Raw genomic sequence first — 17,858 nt, 5'->3', positions numbered from 1 at the left:
CTGACCAGTGTGAGATGATATCTCATTGTAATTTTGATTTGCATTTCTCTTAATGATTAATGATGTTGAGCATTCTTTCATGTGTGTGTTGGCACTCTGTGTATCTTCTTTGGAGAAACGTCATAGTAATATTTTTAAAAATTAGTTTTTGAGGGGAAATTAAAACTTGGTAGCCTTATGTTATTCCACAAAGTTGTTTTTGAAAATTTATCTGTACAATGAAATTGGAAAAGTCTTGGTTGCTTAGATAAGACACCAAAAGCACAAGAGAAAAAGGAAAATTAGATGATATCGGGCTTCATTAAAGTTAAAAATTTTGGGACTTCCCTGGTGGCACAGTGTTTAAGAATCTGCCTGCCAATGCAGGGGACATGGGTTTGAGCCCCTGTTTGGGAAGATCCCACATGCCACAGAGCAGCTAAGCCCGTGCACCACAACTACTGAGCCTGTGCTCTAGAGCCTGCGAGCCACAACTACTGAGCCTGTGCGCCACAACTACTGAAGCCCACGCATCTAGGGCCTGTGCTCCTCAACAAGAGAAGCCACCGCAATGAGAAGCCCGCACACCACAACGAAGAGTAGCCCCTGCTCGCTGCAACTAGAGAAAGCCTGCGCGCAGCAACGAAGACCCAACACAGCCAAAAATAAATACATAAATAAATAAATAAAGTTTAAAATTTTGCTTCAAATGAAACTATCAGGAAAGTAAAAACACAACCCATGGGGTCCTCCCAAAAGAATGGGAGAAAATAATTGCAAATTATGTATGATAAGTGTCTGGTATCCAGGATATATTTTTCTAAAAACCTCTTACTACTCAGTAGTAAGAAGACAACCCAATTAAAAATGAGCAAAGGATTTGAATAGGTATTTCTCCAAAGAAGTTATACCATAGGCCAATAATAAGAACATTGAAAGATGCTCAGTATCACTAATTATCAGGGAAATGCAAATCAGAAGCACAGTGAGGGATCACTTCACACTCACTAAAATGACTATAATTTTTTAAATGGACAAAAACAATTATTGGTGTGAATGTGGAATAATTAGAACATTTGTACACTGCTGGTAGGAATGTTAAATGGTACAACCACTTTGCAAGACAGTTTGGCAGTTCCTCTAAAAGTTAAACATAGAGATACCATATGACCCAGCAATTCCACTCCTAGGTGTATACTCAAGAGAACTGAAAACATGTGTCCACATAAAAACTCATGCATGGGGCTTCCCTGGTGGCGCAGTGGTTGAGAATCTGCCTGCTAATGCAGGGGACACGGGTTCGAGCCCTGGTCTGGGAAGATCCCACATGCCGTGGAGTAACTAGGCCCGTGAGCCACAACGACTGAGCCTGCGCGTCTGGAGCCTGTGCTCTGCAACAGGAGAGGCCACGATAGTGAGAGGCCCGTGCACTGCGATGAAGAGTGGCCCCCGCTTGCTGCAACTAGAGAAAGCCCTAGCACAGAAACGAAGACCCAACATAGCAATCAATCAATCAATAAATCTTTAAAAAAAAAAAACGGGAAATATGTATTTAAAAAAAAATGAAAACAAAAACAAAAAAAACTCGTGCATGAATCTTTATAGCACCACTATTTACAACAGCCAAAATATGGAAACAGCCCATATGTCCATCAGTTGATGGACAGATAAACAAAATGTGGTATATCCACACTAAAGAATATTATTTGGCCATAAAAATGAATGTAGTGCCGATACATGTTACAACATTAATGAACCCTGAAAACATTATGCCAATTGAAGAAAACCAGCCACAAAAGAACACATATTGTATCATTCCATTTACATGAAATGTCCCAAATAGGCAAATATATAGATACAGAAAGTAGAATATTGTTTGCCTGGGTGTTGGGGTGAGGTGGCACTGGAGGGAATAGAGAATGACTATTAAAGGGTACAAGGTTTCTTTTTGTGGTGATGAAACTGTTCTAAAACTGATAAACAACTTTGTGTATATACTAAAACCCATTGAGTTGTGTACTTTATTTTTTTTTTAATATTTATTTCTTTTTGGCTGCATTGGTTTTTTTATTTTAAATCACAACTCTTGAGTGCATGTCTTTATTTTGTTCCGATTTTAATTGGAGTGTTCTTACTTTTTAGAGACAATTTTTAGAGCAGTTTAAGTTCACAGCAAAATTAAGCAGAAGGTACAGAGATTTCCCATACACATCCTGCCCCTACTCATGCACAGCCTTCCTAGCTGTCAAAGTCCCCACCAAAGTAGTGCGTTTGTTACAACTGATGAGCCTGCATTGACACGTCATTATCACCCAAAGTCCACTGTTTACATTAGAGTTCACTCTTAGCGTTGTATGTTCTAAGGGTTTGGAAAAATGTATAATGGCATGTATCCATCTATACTATCATACAGAGTAGTTTCACTGCCCTAGAACTCCTGTGTGCTCTACCTATTCATCCCTCCCTTTCCCCTAACCCTTGCCAACCACTGATCTTTTTACTGACTCTGTAGTTTTGCCTTTTCCGCAGTGTCATATAATTGGAATCCTATGGTATGTAGCCTTTTCAGAGTGGCTTCTTTCAGTTAGTAGTATGTATTTAAGATTCCTCCATGTCTTTTCATAGCTTGATAGCTCATTTCTTTGTAACTTTGAACAATATTCCGTTGTCTGGATGTTCCACAGTTTATTTATCTATTCACCTACTCAAGGACGTCTTGGTTGCTTCCAGGTTTTGGCAATTATGAATAAAATACCATCAGCTGTTTTCCTTGAAGCAACAGACCTATTTCTTTCATTTTTGTGAAAATGTCTGCCAAATACCCATGTTGGAATAACTGAGGTTTGTCTAAAAATGGTATTCTTTGACAAAAGTGGCTTGTTCAGCTTGCAGTTCAAATAATCACACAAGTGTTTTTTTCCTGGAAACAGCTACCACGGTACTTCAACATGCAGGAAAAATGCTTTATGCATACTTCTCATTTCATCATATTGGATATTAAAAAGACATGAACTGGTACAGCCACTTTGGAAGACAGTTTGGCAGTTTCTTACAAAACTAAACATACTTTTACTATGTAGTCCAGTAATTGCACTCCATGCTGTTTGCCCAAAGGAGTTGAAAACTTATGTACACACAAAACCTACACGTGGTTGTTTATAGCAGCTTTATTCATAATTGCATCGGGTCTTAGTTGCGGCATACAGGATCTTTCATTGCAGCACACTGGCTCTTTGTTGCAGCATGCGGGCTTCTCTCTAGTTATTGTGTGCGGGCTCAGTAGTTGTGGCACGCAGACTCTCTAGTTGTGGCGTGCGGGCTCCAGAGCACATGGGCTCTGTAGTTGTAGCACCAGGGCCTAGATGCCCTGCAGCATGTGGGATCTTAGTTCCCCAGCCAGGGATTGAACCCATGTCCCCTACATTGGAAGGCGGATTCTAAACCACTGGACCACCAGGAAAGTCCCGAGTTGTGGACTTTATTATTTTTTTTTTATTTATTTTTTTAAATGTCATGGGTATTTTTAAAATTTTATTTATTTATTTTGAGCTGCGTTGGGTCTTTGTTGCTGTGTGCAGGCTTTTCTCTAGTTGCAGTGAGCGGGGGCCACTCTTTGTTGTGGTGTGTGGACTTCTCGTTGCAGTGGCTTCTCTTGTTGCAGAGCACAGGTTCTGGGTGCATGGGCTTCAGTAGTTGTGGCTCGCTGGCTTAGTTGCTCCATGGCATGTGGGATCTTCCCGGACCAGGGCTCAAACCCTTGTCCACTGCATTGGCAGGCGGATTCTTAACCACTGTGCCATCAGGGAAGCCCTCTGAGTTGTGTACTTTAAATGGGTGAATTGTATGGCATGTTTATTATATCTCATTAAAGCTGTTACCCCCCAAAAAAGTCTTGCAACAGATTTTTTTTTACCTAAAATGATATTTGTAGCCTGAAAAATGGGTAAGATTTCTGAAGGAGAGAATGTAGGAAAAGGAGTAGTTTTATAGAAGCTGAACCTTAGGAAAGCCTCACAGTAAGGGGCTAGGAAGATAAGAAGAACACCTTAAAGTAGGTAAAATACCCAGTAGATTGGCAAAAACTTAGAAGTCCGATAATTCCAAGTGTTGAAAAGGATGTGGAACACTGGGAATTCTCATCCACAGCTGATGTTAGTATAAAGTGGTATACCACTTTGGAATTGCAAGCATGAGTCCTCCTGCTTTGTTCTATTTCAAGATTTTTTTGGCATCCCTTGCACTTTCATATGAATTTTGGGGTCAGCCTGTCAATTTCTACAAAGAAACCAGCTGGAAATTTGATTGCATTGAATCTGTAGATCAATTGGGGGATTACTGCTATCTGAACAATATTAAGTTTTCCAATCAGGAATATGGGATGTGTTGTTATTTATTTAGGTCTTCTTTAATTTCTTTCAATAATGTTTTGTAGTTTTCAGTATAGAAGTCTTGCCCTTATTTTTAAAATTTATTCCTATGTATTTTATTCTTTTTGATGCTATTATAAATGGAATTATTTTCTTAACTTCACTTTTGGATTGTTCATTGCTAATATGTGGAATATGTCTTGAGCCCAAGAGATATTCCAGCATGCCCATTAGGAAAGGTGGTAATGCAATAAGTTATAATTATAATGCAATCTTAGTTTATTCTTTGTACTGATATTATCTTTATTTGCAAATGCTTTTAATACCAGTAGTTACTTTTTCCCTAACTTTCCATTCTTCAGGCATCTCACCCATGAATCGCTATAATTTTTTGCATAGCTTGGAGCTAATGAGTACAATGTTCATGTAGAGGTTAATTGACATTGTAGAGAGAAAAATTCTATTCTGTGAGCCTAGACTGCACTTTTAATCGTAGACTGCTGTTTAAAGATGTACACTGTCAGGCAAAAGTGGAAGCAGGTGCAACTAGCAAGGACTTGGAAAAACCATTTAATAGTAAATATGATAGGCGTATCCTATAGGAAAGACAATATGTTTTCTATTTCATTCAGCCATTGTTTGCAAAGGACCTTCGTTGTTATTAAAGTCTCAAAAGAAAACAAACCTAATTGATGTTTGGGGTTTTGCTTACCAAGACAAGAACATGGTCTTACATTCTCACAGTTTAAGTATTGACCTTGCCATTAAATGCTTGCCTCTCAATAGAAATGTTTACATGTTCTTTTCCTTTTACTATTTCATTTAGATTGAATAAAATATCAGAAAATATCCTCAGGAATAGACTGGATGTTATGATTTGATTTTTTATAATTTTGATTTCCTTTGATCATGATACATCTTGCTGTGGTTGAATAAAACAGGCAATTACTTGAAAATTGTCTTTTACATTTCACAGTTTTAATATCATTGTGATTTCTTTGTTTAAAAATAGGAACATTTAACTGAAGCTGGGCTTTCCTTAAAGGTGAAAATCCTCTTGAAGTATAAAACAGCTAATGAAGAATTTCTTGCAGGTAAGTAACATCTCTGTGTGTGAAGAGTACACAATTTTGAAATATTAACACCAATTTGTTGAATGTAAGATCTTTTGTAGTATACTGGCATAGGTATAATTTGATGGTGACTGAGAAGGAAATTGAGCACATAAGATTGTCAGTCAGGAAGAAAAGGAGAAGGAAGAGAGAATAGTAGCAAATTTAACAAGTAGTAAAAAAAGAGCTGAATAAAAGCTATCAGTTTTCCTTTAGTCTAGCAGAAAATTGCAGCTGCCCAACCTGCCCACCATGAAGAAAGATAACCTATTGATAGAAAAAGCCTTTGTAATGCTGTGCCTTTTATAATTACTTGTATAAATATTGCTATTTGTTTTTTAAAATTCTCAAGGGACTAGAATGTACACATCACAACATAAACATCCTGATACACAGCTGTGGGTCGTTTGGCAAGTGACTTAACTTTTCTGTGCTTCAGTTTCTTCATCTTTAAAAGAAATGTAATAGTAATGTCTACTTCACTGTGTTGTTTTGAGAATCCTATGAGAAAAAGTATGTAAAGCATTTAGTTCCATGCCTGGTACATAGTTAGTGTGCAATAAATATTACCTATTATTGTAGTTACTACTATTGTTGTTATTACTACTATATAGATGAATTAAGTGAGGCATAATATCTCTATGCACACTGGCCCCTTAACAGTATTTCAATTATGTTTAGTCATAAAAATAATTTACTCTAAATTTTTTTAATGTATACATGCTTTATTTTTTTTTACTGCATAAAAATTTAATTGCATTATAGAGCTGCATTATTTTTACTATATAAAATTATGTTAGTATAATAACTGATTATCCAATAAATAATAACAATTTATAGTAAGTAGGACAGTAATCAGATTTGGAAGTTGCTCTAAATTTAGTGCCAATTTAGTACTGCTGAAACTTCCTGTGACTTCTAGAATATTAGCCAATCACTAAGAGACCTCAGAAGCTGAAATATATAGAGGATTCTGCATCTCTAGGTAACAGTATCAGCTCAGATATACACAGGTTAAAATTTATTAGGAGCCAGAAAGAAAACTCCTCTTTTTTTGCAGTACAGGAATAAACAAACCAACAAACCAATTAAAGGAATAGTCTTATTCAAGCTAATATAATATGGGAAGATCAGAGAGATTATTGGAGTCACCTAGTTTGAAGTTGATTAATTTTGGACTAGAATTCCCCATTACAGTTTTTTATCAAAATGTGGAAAAGAAACAGAGTTTAAAATGAAATTATACTTTATTTCCAGATTGTTTTTACTTAACTCAATCTAGATGCTTGTGATAGAGTTGCAGCATCAGATTACAAACTAGGAAACTTCATGAATTTAAGTTTTCTATAGTTTAAAATAATAAAATTATCTTTCACTTTGTATTAATAGTATATATGGGGACTTCCCTGGTGGCGCAGTGGTTAAGAATCTGCCTGCCCATGCAGGGGACACGGGTTCAAGCCCTGGTCTGGGAAGATCCCACATGCCCTGAAGCAACTAAGCCCGTGCGCCACAACTACTGAGCCTGTGCTGTAGAGCCCGCGAGCCACAGCTGTTGAGCCCGCAAGCCACAGCTACTGAAACCCGCGCCTAGAGCCCGTGCTCCGCAACAAGAGAAGCCACCGCAATGAGAAGCCCACATATCACAATGAAGAGTAGCCCCCACTTGCCGCAACTAGAGAAAGCCCACATGCAGCAACAAAGACCCAACACAGCCAAAAATAAATAAATAAATAAATAAATGTTAAAAAAAAGTATATATGAAGCTTGCATTTTTATAATCTGTTCATTTCTTTGCTAATGAAAATACTTTAAGAATGGTCAATCCAGGCTTCCCTGGTCGCGCAGTGGTTAAGAATCCACCTTCCAATGCAGGGGACACGGATTCGAGCCCTGGTCCAGGAAGATCCCACATGCCGTGGAGTAACTAAGCCCATGTGCCACAACTACTGAGCCTGCGCTCTAGCACCTGCGAGCCACAACTACTGAGCCTGCGAGCCACAACTACTGAAGCCCACATGCCTAGAGCCGTGCTCTGCAACAAGAGAGGCCACCACAATGAGAAGCCTGTGCACTGCAACGAGTAGTCCCCACTCGCCACAACTAGAGAAAGCCCGTGCACAACAAAGACCCAACATAGCCAAAAATAAATAAATAAAATAAATACATTTATTTTTTTTTAAAAAAAAAAAGAATGGTCAACCTAACTGCTGTTTTTCATTAGAACTTCACTGGTATTTTTTATAGTAGGATAAGTAGAAATTAAAAAAATATATAACTTTTTTATTATGAAAAGGTAGCACATACCCATTAAGAAAGTTTTTGGAAAATACTAAAAATATCCATTGTCCACCATCCACTGGAATATCAGCTCCTTGGCAGCAGAGATTTTTGTGTGTTTTGTCCACTGCTGGATTCCCAGCACCAAGCACAGTTCCTGGCACAGAGAATACACTCATTAGTTATTTTTTGAATAAAAAATCTAAACACAATCACTTTTAGAAATTTGATGATTTATTTTCAGTATTTTTCTATATTAATTTGCTTGTTTTACAGAATTGTGACTATATAGTACAGACACCCTTTGTTTTCCAATTTTGTTTTTTACTAATCTTATAACCATTTTTTATATTGGTGCATATACATTTTTTAAATGAAAAACAGTTTTATTTCATACTTAACAATTTTAATGGTTGCATAGTAATTTATCACTACCCCAGAGTGGACACTCAGTATATGGCCTTTTTATTGTTATAATTTATATTGCTTTGAATATCCTGTTCATTACATTTCCCCACATTTATTTCAGATGAATTTTCAGAACTACAATTTCTGAAGTAAAGGGAATAATAATAATAGCAACTTTCATTTACTGAATGCTTACTAAGTGCTAGGTCCTTTGCTATGTAATTTACATACATTATCTCATGTAACTCTCTCATCAGCCCTGAGAGATTGGTGATTTGTTCCCCACTTTACAGATGACAAAGCTAAGGTGCCGAAAAACTAAGTAACTTAACCTATGGCCATGAAAGTGGAAAGTGGTTTCAAATATGGATCTGACTTCGGATCCCAAGCTTTTATCCACTGTGTTCTTAGCAGATAGTACTCAAATTGCTTTTCAAAAAGTTACCTTGCCTGTTTTACTGCTCTCTCTCTAGCATTGGATATTATTGCTATATAAAAAGACTTTGATAAATTGTTAGGCAAGACTTGGTATATGGCAAACATTTAGAAAGTAGATTTTGAACAGAGGAAAATTATTGAAAATAGCTAAGGTTCCTAAAAAGTGAAACTAATGTGATTATTTCCTTTGTTCTATTTGTTAGCTGTCACGGAAATACTACATCGTGGCATGTCTTTAGACTTCTGTCTGCACATTGCTAAACTGCTGATGGATCATGAAAGGTATAGAAGAAATGATTTTCTTTTCTTTAAAGACTAATATTTTTCTAAGGTTTCCATTATTAAGGTTATATTGAATTATATCTATCTGTCTATCTATCTCCCTCCATCCATATTCACAGAGCACAATATTTGCCATTGTGCTAGTCAAATTAGAAGATGGAACTGCTTCTTAAATGATTTAAACAATCCATAGTCAAGTCAATTTTAAAATTTATATTAAAATTTTTTAAAATAAATAAAATGAGAAAGGAGTAAGATAGGGTTTTATAAAACAGGAGTTGACTAGGTTAACTTGCAGGCCAGTGGCATGTTGAACAGGAAGGCATGTGCAAATGTAGTTCTGCAAATGATACACCTCTGTAGCTCTATCTTTGGATCATTAATGTCAAAAGGGACCTTAACGTACTTGCAGACCTCTTAGTGGTTTTCAGACTTCAGTGTTCATCAGAGTTACTGGGGAATCACTTGAAAAGATGCTCAACATCGTTAGCCGTCAGGGAAATGCAAATCAAAACCACAATGAGAAACTGCTTTGCACTACTAGGACGGCTGTAATCAAAACGATAGATAATAACAGAAATTGACAAGGATGTGGAAAAATTGTAACCCTCATACACTGCTGGTGGGAATGTAAAATGGTGCAGCCACTTTGGAAACAGCCTGTTAGTTCCTCAATGAGTTAAATAGAGTTACCATATGACCCAGCAGTTCCACTCCTAAGTTAAAGAGGAAACGTGTCCATACAAACACGTGTATATGAATGTTCATAACAGCATTATTTTTAATAATCAAATGTGGAAACAACCAAAATGTCTATCAACTGATGAAAAGATAAACAAAATATAGTATACTCATTTGGCAATAAAAAGAAACAGAGTACTGATACATGTTATAACATGGATGAACCTTAAAAACATGCTAAATGAAAGAAGCCAGTCACAAAGAACACATATTGTATCATTCCATTTATATGATATTTCCAGAACAGGCACATTTATAGAAACAGATAGTAGATTTGTTGTTGCCTAGGGCTTCGAGAATTGGGGGGATATGGGGAGTAACTACTAATGGGCATGGGGTCTCTTTTTGGTATAATGAAAATGTTCTAAAATTGTATGATGGTTGCACAACTCTGGGAATATACTAAAAACCATTGAATCATATACTTTAAATGGATGAATTGTATGGTATGTGAATTATACCTCAATAAAGCTTATTAAAAAATAATCACTAGGGAATGTGGTAAAAACAGAGAGATCAGGCCCTACCTTACTCCAACAAGCCCAGACCTCTGTATTCTATATTAGTCCTCCAGGTGGTTCTGAGAACCACTGTTTTGTTTAATTTTTTAATTTTTTAAATTGAAGTATAGTTGATTTACAATATTATATTAGTGTCAGGTGTACAACATAGTGATTCAATATTTTTATAGATTATACTCCATTTAAAGTTATTATAAAATACTGACTATATTCCCTGTGGTGTACAATATATCCTTGTAGTTTATTTATTTCATACATAGTAGTTCGTGCCTCTTAATCCCCTACCCCTATTTGCCGCTACCCCCTTCCCTCTCCTCATTGGTAACCACTATTCTGTTTTCTATATATGTGAGTCTATTTCTGTTTTGTTACATTCATTCATTTTAGTTTTTAGATTCCACATATAAGTGATAACATACAGTATTTGTCTTTCTATGTCTGACCTATTTCACTAAGCATAATACCCTCTAAGTCCATCCATGTTGTTGCAATGGCAAGATTTCATTCTTTTTTATGGCTGAGTAACATTCCATTTTATATATATACCACATCTTCTTTATCCATTTATCTGTTGATGGGTTGCTTTTGTATCTTGGAAGTTGTAAATAATGCTGCTATGAACATTGGGGTGCATGTATCTTTTCAAATTAGTGTTTTTGTTTGTTTTGAATATATACCCAGGAGTGGAATTGCTGGATCATATGGTAGTTCTAGTTTTAGTTTTGTGAGGAACCTCCATACTGTTTTTCACAGTGGCTGCACCAATTTACATTCCCACCAACAGTGCAAGAGGGTTCCCTTTTCTCTACATCCTAACCAACATTTGTTAGTTGTGGTCTTTTTGATCATAGCCATTCTGACGGGTGTGAGGTGACATCTCAGTGTGGTTTTGATTTGCATTTCTCTGATGATTAGTGATGTTGAGCATCTTTCTTGTGCCTGTTGGCCATCTGTATGTCTTCTTTGGAAAAATGTCTATTCAGGTCCTCTGCCCTTTTTAAAATCAGGTTGTTTGTTTTCTTGATATTGAGTTGTATGAGCTGTTGATATATTTTGCATCTTAACCCCTATTGGTCATATCATTTGCTAATATTTTCTCCTGTTCAGTAGGTTATCTTTTCATTTTGTTGATGGTTTCCTTTGCTGTGCAAGAGCTTTTACTTAATTAGGTCCCATTTGTTTATTTTTGCTTCTGTTTCCTTTGCCTTAGGAGACAGATCCAAAAAAATAACTGCTACTATTTATGTCAAAGAGTGTTCTGCCTATATTTTCTTCTAAGAGTTTTATAATTTCCAATCTTACGTTTAGGTCTTTAATCCATGTTGAATTTATTTTTGTATATTGTCTGAGAAAATGTTCTAATTCCATTCTTTTACATGTAGCTATCCAGTTTTCCCAGCACCAATTGTTGAAGAGACTGTCTTTTCTCCGTTGTATATTTTTGCCTCCTTTGTTGTAGATTAATTGACCATAGGTGCGTGGGTTTATTTCTGGGCTCTCTATTCTGTTGCATTGATCTATGTGTCTGTGTTTGTGCCAGTACCATACTGTTTTGATTACTGTAGCTTTGTAGTATAGCCTGAGCCTGAAGTCAGGGAGTGTGATACCTCCAACTTTATTCTTTTTTCTCAAGATTGCTTTGACTGTTTGTAGTCTTTTGTGGTTCCATATAAATTTTAGGATTTTTTGTTCCAGTTCTGTGAAAAATGTCACGGGTATTTTGATAGGGATTGCATTAAATCTGTAGATTGCATTAAATCTGTAGATTGCTTTGGGCAGTATGGATATTTTAACAATGCTCCTAGTGTTCTTATCACTTTAGGAAATTACAAGGGCTGTAGAAGCTCAGTTCTAAGAATCAGGGGCAGAGACCAACATATATTTTCTGTTATCTCATACATACTTCATAAGTTGTTAAGTTTCAACCTGATTGTTACAGCCTATTTTTTTTCAGTTCTGATTTTTGTGAATTTTGATTCTGTCATGCAGTATATTAACTACTCCTCCCAGTTTATGTCATCCTCAGAGTTCATAGGCATGCCCACCTGTCTTCATTTAATTCAGATTAGCAAACTTTTTCTTAAAGGACAAGATAGTATATATTTTAGATTTGTGGGCCACACAGTTTCTGTCACAACTCCTCAACTCTGCCATTATAGTGCAAAAGCAGCCATAGACAATATATAAACAAATGTGGGTGGCTGTGTCCCAATAAAACTCTTTCCCAGTTTTTTTTATTGTGGTAAAATACACATAACTTACTATATTAATCATAAAGTGTACACTTCATTGGTAACAAGTACATTCATATTCTGCAAACATCACCACAGTCCATCTCCAGAACTCTTTCATCTTGCAAAACTGAAACTCTTTACCCATTAAACAATAAACTCTCTGTTCCCCACTTCTCCCAGTCCTTGGCAACCACCATTCTACTTTTCATCTCTATGAATTTGACTACTCTAGGTACGTTATTTAAGTGGAATCATATAGTATTTGTCTTTTTGTGATTGACTCATTTCACTTAACATAATGTCCTCAAGTTTCACCCATGTTGTAGCATGTGTCAGAATTTTGTTCCTTTTTAAGGCTTAAGAATATTCCATTGTATGTATATACCACATTTTGCTTATCCATGTATTTACTGATGGAAGATAAAACTTCCATGTTTTAGCTATTATGACTAATGCTGCTGTGAATGTGGGTGTAAAAATATTTCTTTGAGAACATGCTTTCGATTCTTTTGGTTATATGCCCAGAAGTGGAAATGCTGGATAATGTAATTCTATTTTTAATTTTTTGAGGAACTGTCATACTGTTTTCACAGTGGATGTACCATTTTGCATTCCCACCAACAGTACACAAGAGTTCCAATTTCTCTACATTCTCATCAACTTTTTTTAAAAAAATATATTAGTAGCCATCCTAATGAGTGTGAGGTGGGATCATGTAGTTTTGATTTGCATTTCCTTAATGACTAGTCATGTTGACCACCTTTTCATGCCATTTTTGGCCATTTGTATATCTTCTTTGGAGAAATGTCTGTTTTAGTCCTCTGCCTATTTTTTAATCAAGTCGTTTGGTTTTTAATGTTGAGTTTTAGGAGTTCTCTATGTATTCTGGATATTAATCCCTTATCATATAAATCATTTGCAAATATTTTCTTCCATTCTGTGGGTTGCCTTTTTACTCTGTTGATAGTGCCTTCTGATGCAAAATACTTAAAATTTTTCATAAAATCCAATTTGTGGGTTTTTCTGTTTGTTTGTTTCCTGTTCTTTTGGTGTCATATCTAAGAAATCATTAACAAATCCAATGACATGAAGATTTTCCCCTTTGTTTTCTTCTAGGAGTTTTATAGTTTTAGGTCTTACATTTAGGTCATGGATCCATTTTGAGTTAATTTTTGTACATGGTGTAAAGTAAGGGTCCAACTTCATTCTTTTGCATGTGATACTAGTTTTCTCAGCATCATTTGTTGAGAAGACTGTCTTTTCCCCATTGAATGGTCTTGGCACTCTTGTCAAAAATCATTTGAATATATATGTGAGTTTATTTCCGTGTATTCTGTTCTCTTCCATTGCTTTTTTTTTTTAAGCTGTTATTTTGTAGTAAGTTTTGAAATCAGTTAATATGAGTTCTCCAGCTTTGTTCTTCTTTTTCAGAATCATTTTGACTCTTCAGAATTCCTTGAGATTGCATATGAATTTTAGGATGAATTTTTCTATTTCTTCAAAAAAAATCATTGGGATTTTGATAGGGGCTTCATTTAATCTGTAGATCACTTTGGATAGTATTGGCATCTTAACAATACTGTCTTCCAATTCATGAACATGGAATTTCTTTCCATTTATTTATATGTACTCTAATTTTGTTTAGCAATGTCTTACAGATTTTATCATACAAGTCCTTCACTTCCTTGGTTAAGTTAATGCTTAATTATTTTTTATGCTATTGTATATGAGATTGTTTTCTTAATTTTCTTTTCAGATTGTTTATTGTCTGTATATAGAAATGCAACTGAGTTTTGCATGTTGACTTTGTGTCCTGCTACTTTGTTGAATTCATTTATTAGTTTTAATACTTTTTTGTGGAATCTTTAGGGCTTTTTACATATAAGATCATAATCATCTATGAACAAAGATAATTTTACTTCTTCCCTTCCAATTTGAATGGATGCCTTTTATTTCTTTTCCTTGCTTAATTTCTCTGGCTAGGATGTCCAATACTATGTTGAACAAAAGTGGCTAAAGCAGGCCTCCTTGCCTTGTTCCTGATCTTAGAGGAAAAAGTTTCAGCCTTTCACTATTGAGTATGATGTCCACTATGGGTTTTTCCAATATGGCTTTTTAAAAAAATTTATTTTCTTCCTTCCTTCCTTCCTTCCCTTCCTTCCTCCCTCCCTCCCTCCCTCCCTTCCTTCCTTCCTTCCCTCCCTCTCTCTCTCTTTCTTTCTTGACTGCATTGGGCCTTAGTTGCGGCATGCAGGATCTGTGTTGAGGCATGCGAGATCTTTTTGTTGCGGCACATGGGCACTTTGTTGTGGCGTGCAGGGCTTCTCTCTAGTTGTGGGGTGCAGGTTTTTCTGTCTCTAGTGCGGGCTCCAGAGCTTATGGGCTCTGTAGTTTGTGGCACGCAGGCTCTCTCATTGAGGCGTGTGAGCTCAGTAGTTGTGGCACGTGGGCTTAGTTGCCCTGTGGCATGTGGGATCTTAGTTCACTGACCAGGGGTCAAACCCGTGTCCCCTGCATTGGAAGGCGGATTCTTTACCACTGGACCACCAGGGAAGTCCCACATATGGCTTTTATTATGTTGAGGTAGTTTCCTACCCTTAGCTTGTTGAGTGTGTTTATTATGAAAGGGTGTTGAATTTTTCAGATGATTCTTCTGCATTTGTTGAGATGATCATGTGATTTTTATCTTTCATCCTGTTAATGTGGTATATAACATTTACTGATTTTTATATTTTGAACCATCTTTACATCCCAGGAATAAGTCCCACTTGGTCATGGTGTATGATCTTTTTAATATGCTGTTGAATTTGGTTTGGTAGTATTTTGTTGAGGATTTTTACACTATATTTATCAGTGATATTGGCCTGTTGTTTTCTTTTCTCAGAGTGTCTTTTTCTGTTTTTGTATCAGGGTAATGCTGGCATCATAAATAAGTATGGAAGTGTTCCCTCCTCTTCAATTTTTTGGAAGAGTTTGAGAAGAACTGCCATTAATTCTTCTTTAAATATTTGGTAGAATTTATGAGTGAAGCCATCAGATCCTGCGCTTTTCTGTGTTAGAAGTTTTTGATTACTGCTTCAATCTCTTTACTAGTTATACGTCTGTCAGGTTTTCTATTTCTTCATGATTCAGGCTTGGTGCATGATATATTTCTAGGAATTCATGCATTTATTTCTTCTAGGTTATCTAATTTATTAGTGTATAAGTTTTAGTAGTAGTCTTTTATAATCCTTTTGATTTCTGTGGCATCAGTCCTAATGTCTCCTCTTTCATCTCTGATTTTATTTATTTGAGTCTTCTCGCTTTTTTTCTTAGTTAACTATCTAGCTAAAGGTTTGTCTGTTTTATCGTTTAAAAAAATCAACTCTTAGTTTCATTGAGTATTTTATTGTTTTTTTCTGGCGTCTATTTCATTTATTTCTGCTCTGATTTTATTATTTCCTCCCTTCTGCTAGCTTTTGGTTTAGTTCTTTTCCTAATTCCCTAAGTTCTAAAGTTAGGTTGTTGATTTGAGACTTTTCTTGTTTTAATGTAAGCTTTTATAGTTATAAATTTCTCCCATAGCACTGCTTTTTCTGTGTCCCATAAGTTTTGGTATGTTGTGTTTTCATTTTTATTCTTCCCTAAGTATTTTCTAATCTCCCTTGTGATTTCTTCTGTGATTCATTGGTTGCTTAAGGCTTGTTTAATTTCTAGAGATTCTGAATTTTGCAGACTTCAAGGCTGAGAAACTTATCCCCCCAATGCTACATTCAAAAGGAATTTATCACATAAGAGTGAGTTTGCAAATCAGTGGACCTATGACCTGGATATGACCACAGATATGTTGCATAGGGATGCATTAATTGCCAGCATTTAACAATTTCACATAACAATTTGGATTTTTGAGTTCTCTTGAAAAAATTGGAAAAAATCTGAAAACACTTGGTCAATATTCCCACTAAGCAATAATCAGTTGGAACCAAGTGGCAGTTGTTACCTTCAGACGTGGGACATGTATTCTCCAGTTTGACATAGTCCCCACAATGCCTTATTTTCTCCCATATCCTGTGTGTCAAGTTGTCATTTATCATCTTCTTTGTGTCATTATTCTTATAGCAGATATAAGAGGAAAATAAATGTTCATGGCATCCACATCTCTATCAAAAGTGAGGGAATGAAAGCTAGACTGAAAGGAAGTAAAAAAATATTCCTGTGTTTAATATGCAAAAAAGTGTGTTGGTATCAAATGAGTACAACTTAATAGCTCATTATGAAATGAAATAAAGTAGAAACTGTGGCTAGTATACACAAAAGCAGTGTAATGAAAGCTTATCAAATTCAATAACAGGACTGAAATTTCAACCAGGTTTATTTTGGAAAGTTAATAAAATAAGCTATCCTGTTGTGAAATGCAGTTATATAGTTTTATATTAAGGAAAACAATTGCCCAGGCGTTAAACCCTTTTAAAGATGACAAGTTTACAAAAGTGTGTCTACTGAGTGAGTCATAAAATGTATTCTTAAGTTTAAAGTGTAAATCTAACCAGAAATGCTGTTGTTTGGCATGTTGAAGGTATGACTGATAATTTATCAGACAGGTTGCTTTAAAAGAGTTATTTGTGGTATTTCTGTTGCATGGATATGTGTAATACTGCACAGTAAAGCATATTTACTTGTGGTGTCAATGAAAATTTTGATAAGACAGAACTTTTGAACATAGTACCTGTGTCGTATAAGTTTAATTTAGATTGATCAAAAAAATTTAAGTGTGACTACAGGAGATATTTCTGCAATGGTTAGTTATTAGGATAAATCTTGATTTGGAACTTAAATCCAAGGTGGAAGTATTTTTTAAGAATATAAGACAAGTCTATTAATTATATAATTTACCAGGAAACACTGTGCTAAAAAGCTAAAAATGAAACATGTGGATGTAGTAATAACACATGTATACTGGATATTCTTCTGTGGCTTCAACAGAGATTATTGCTTTGCTGGGTGAATTTGATGCACAGTAGAGTAGTTGCCTCTACTTGTTGGAGCTTAAGGGGATGTGGTGCTGTCACAGGTTGGGTTGCCCTAGAAGCGGATTTTAAAAATGGAGATTAGTGTACAGATAATTTATTAAGGGGTGGTCTGAGGATCAACACCTATGAGGGAAAGGAAAGGAGGCAGGACTAGGTAAAGGGAGAAGTTGGGCTGATGTAAAGTCACCATAAGGCTTCAACTTTACCCCATGGGATGCTCTGAAGCTGGGATGGCCATTCAGAATTGTCCTCTGTTAGGGTGAGAAAACCAGGTCTAGCCCAGTGTTTACTAGTCATTGGATGCCAGCTGCCTTGGGAAGGGGCCATAACCTTGGATGAGGTAGCTCTCTTCAGCCTAGGTAATTCCTAAAGAGCAACCTGGAAATAAATATTTTAGTGTTGAAGGGGAAATCTGGGTGATGCAGCACAGCATTCATGACAGGTGCTAAAGAGATCTTTTTGAACTGTTGAAATAATTAAACTTATT

At 35.9% G+C, this 17,858-nt stretch overlaps 2 protein-coding genes and 1 pseudogene across 3 annotated transcripts in view; 2 read left to right on the top strand and 1 right to left on the bottom strand.

The window, feature by feature from the left end:
* The window catches only part of TEX11 (testis expressed 11), a 373,633-nt gene that overhangs the window by 188,698 nt on the left and 167,077 nt on the right, over positions 1-17,858 (top strand). Inside the window, exons 12-13 of the mRNA XM_082445679.1 lie at positions 5,359-5,440; positions 8,788-8,866. Coding sequence (XP_082301805.1) covers positions 5,359-5,440; positions 8,788-8,866 — 161 coding nt within the window. The remainder of the gene's footprint in view (positions 1-5,358; positions 5,441-8,787; positions 8,867-17,858) is intronic.
* LOC309652341 (tigger transposable element-derived protein 1-like) overlaps positions 1-17,858 on the top strand; it is a 162,919-nt gene that overhangs the window by 78,630 nt on the left and 66,431 nt on the right. The window lies entirely within an intron of this gene.
* LOC309652343 (uncharacterized protein KIAA1143 homolog pseudogene) overlaps positions 1-17,858 on the bottom strand; it is a 209,720-nt pseudogene that overhangs the window by 182,120 nt on the left and 9,742 nt on the right. The gene's annotated exons all lie outside the window — the stretch shown is intronic.

This window comes from Balaenoptera physalus (assembly GCF_965194825.1).
Source record: "Balaenoptera physalus genome assembly, chromosome: X".
In the NCBI taxonomy this organism is placed as follows: domain Eukaryota; kingdom Metazoa; phylum Chordata; class Mammalia; order Artiodactyla; family Balaenopteridae; genus Balaenoptera; species Balaenoptera physalus.
The sequence above is the reverse complement of the archived record's forward strand: the minus strand, read 5'-3'. Positions and strand labels throughout refer to the sequence as shown.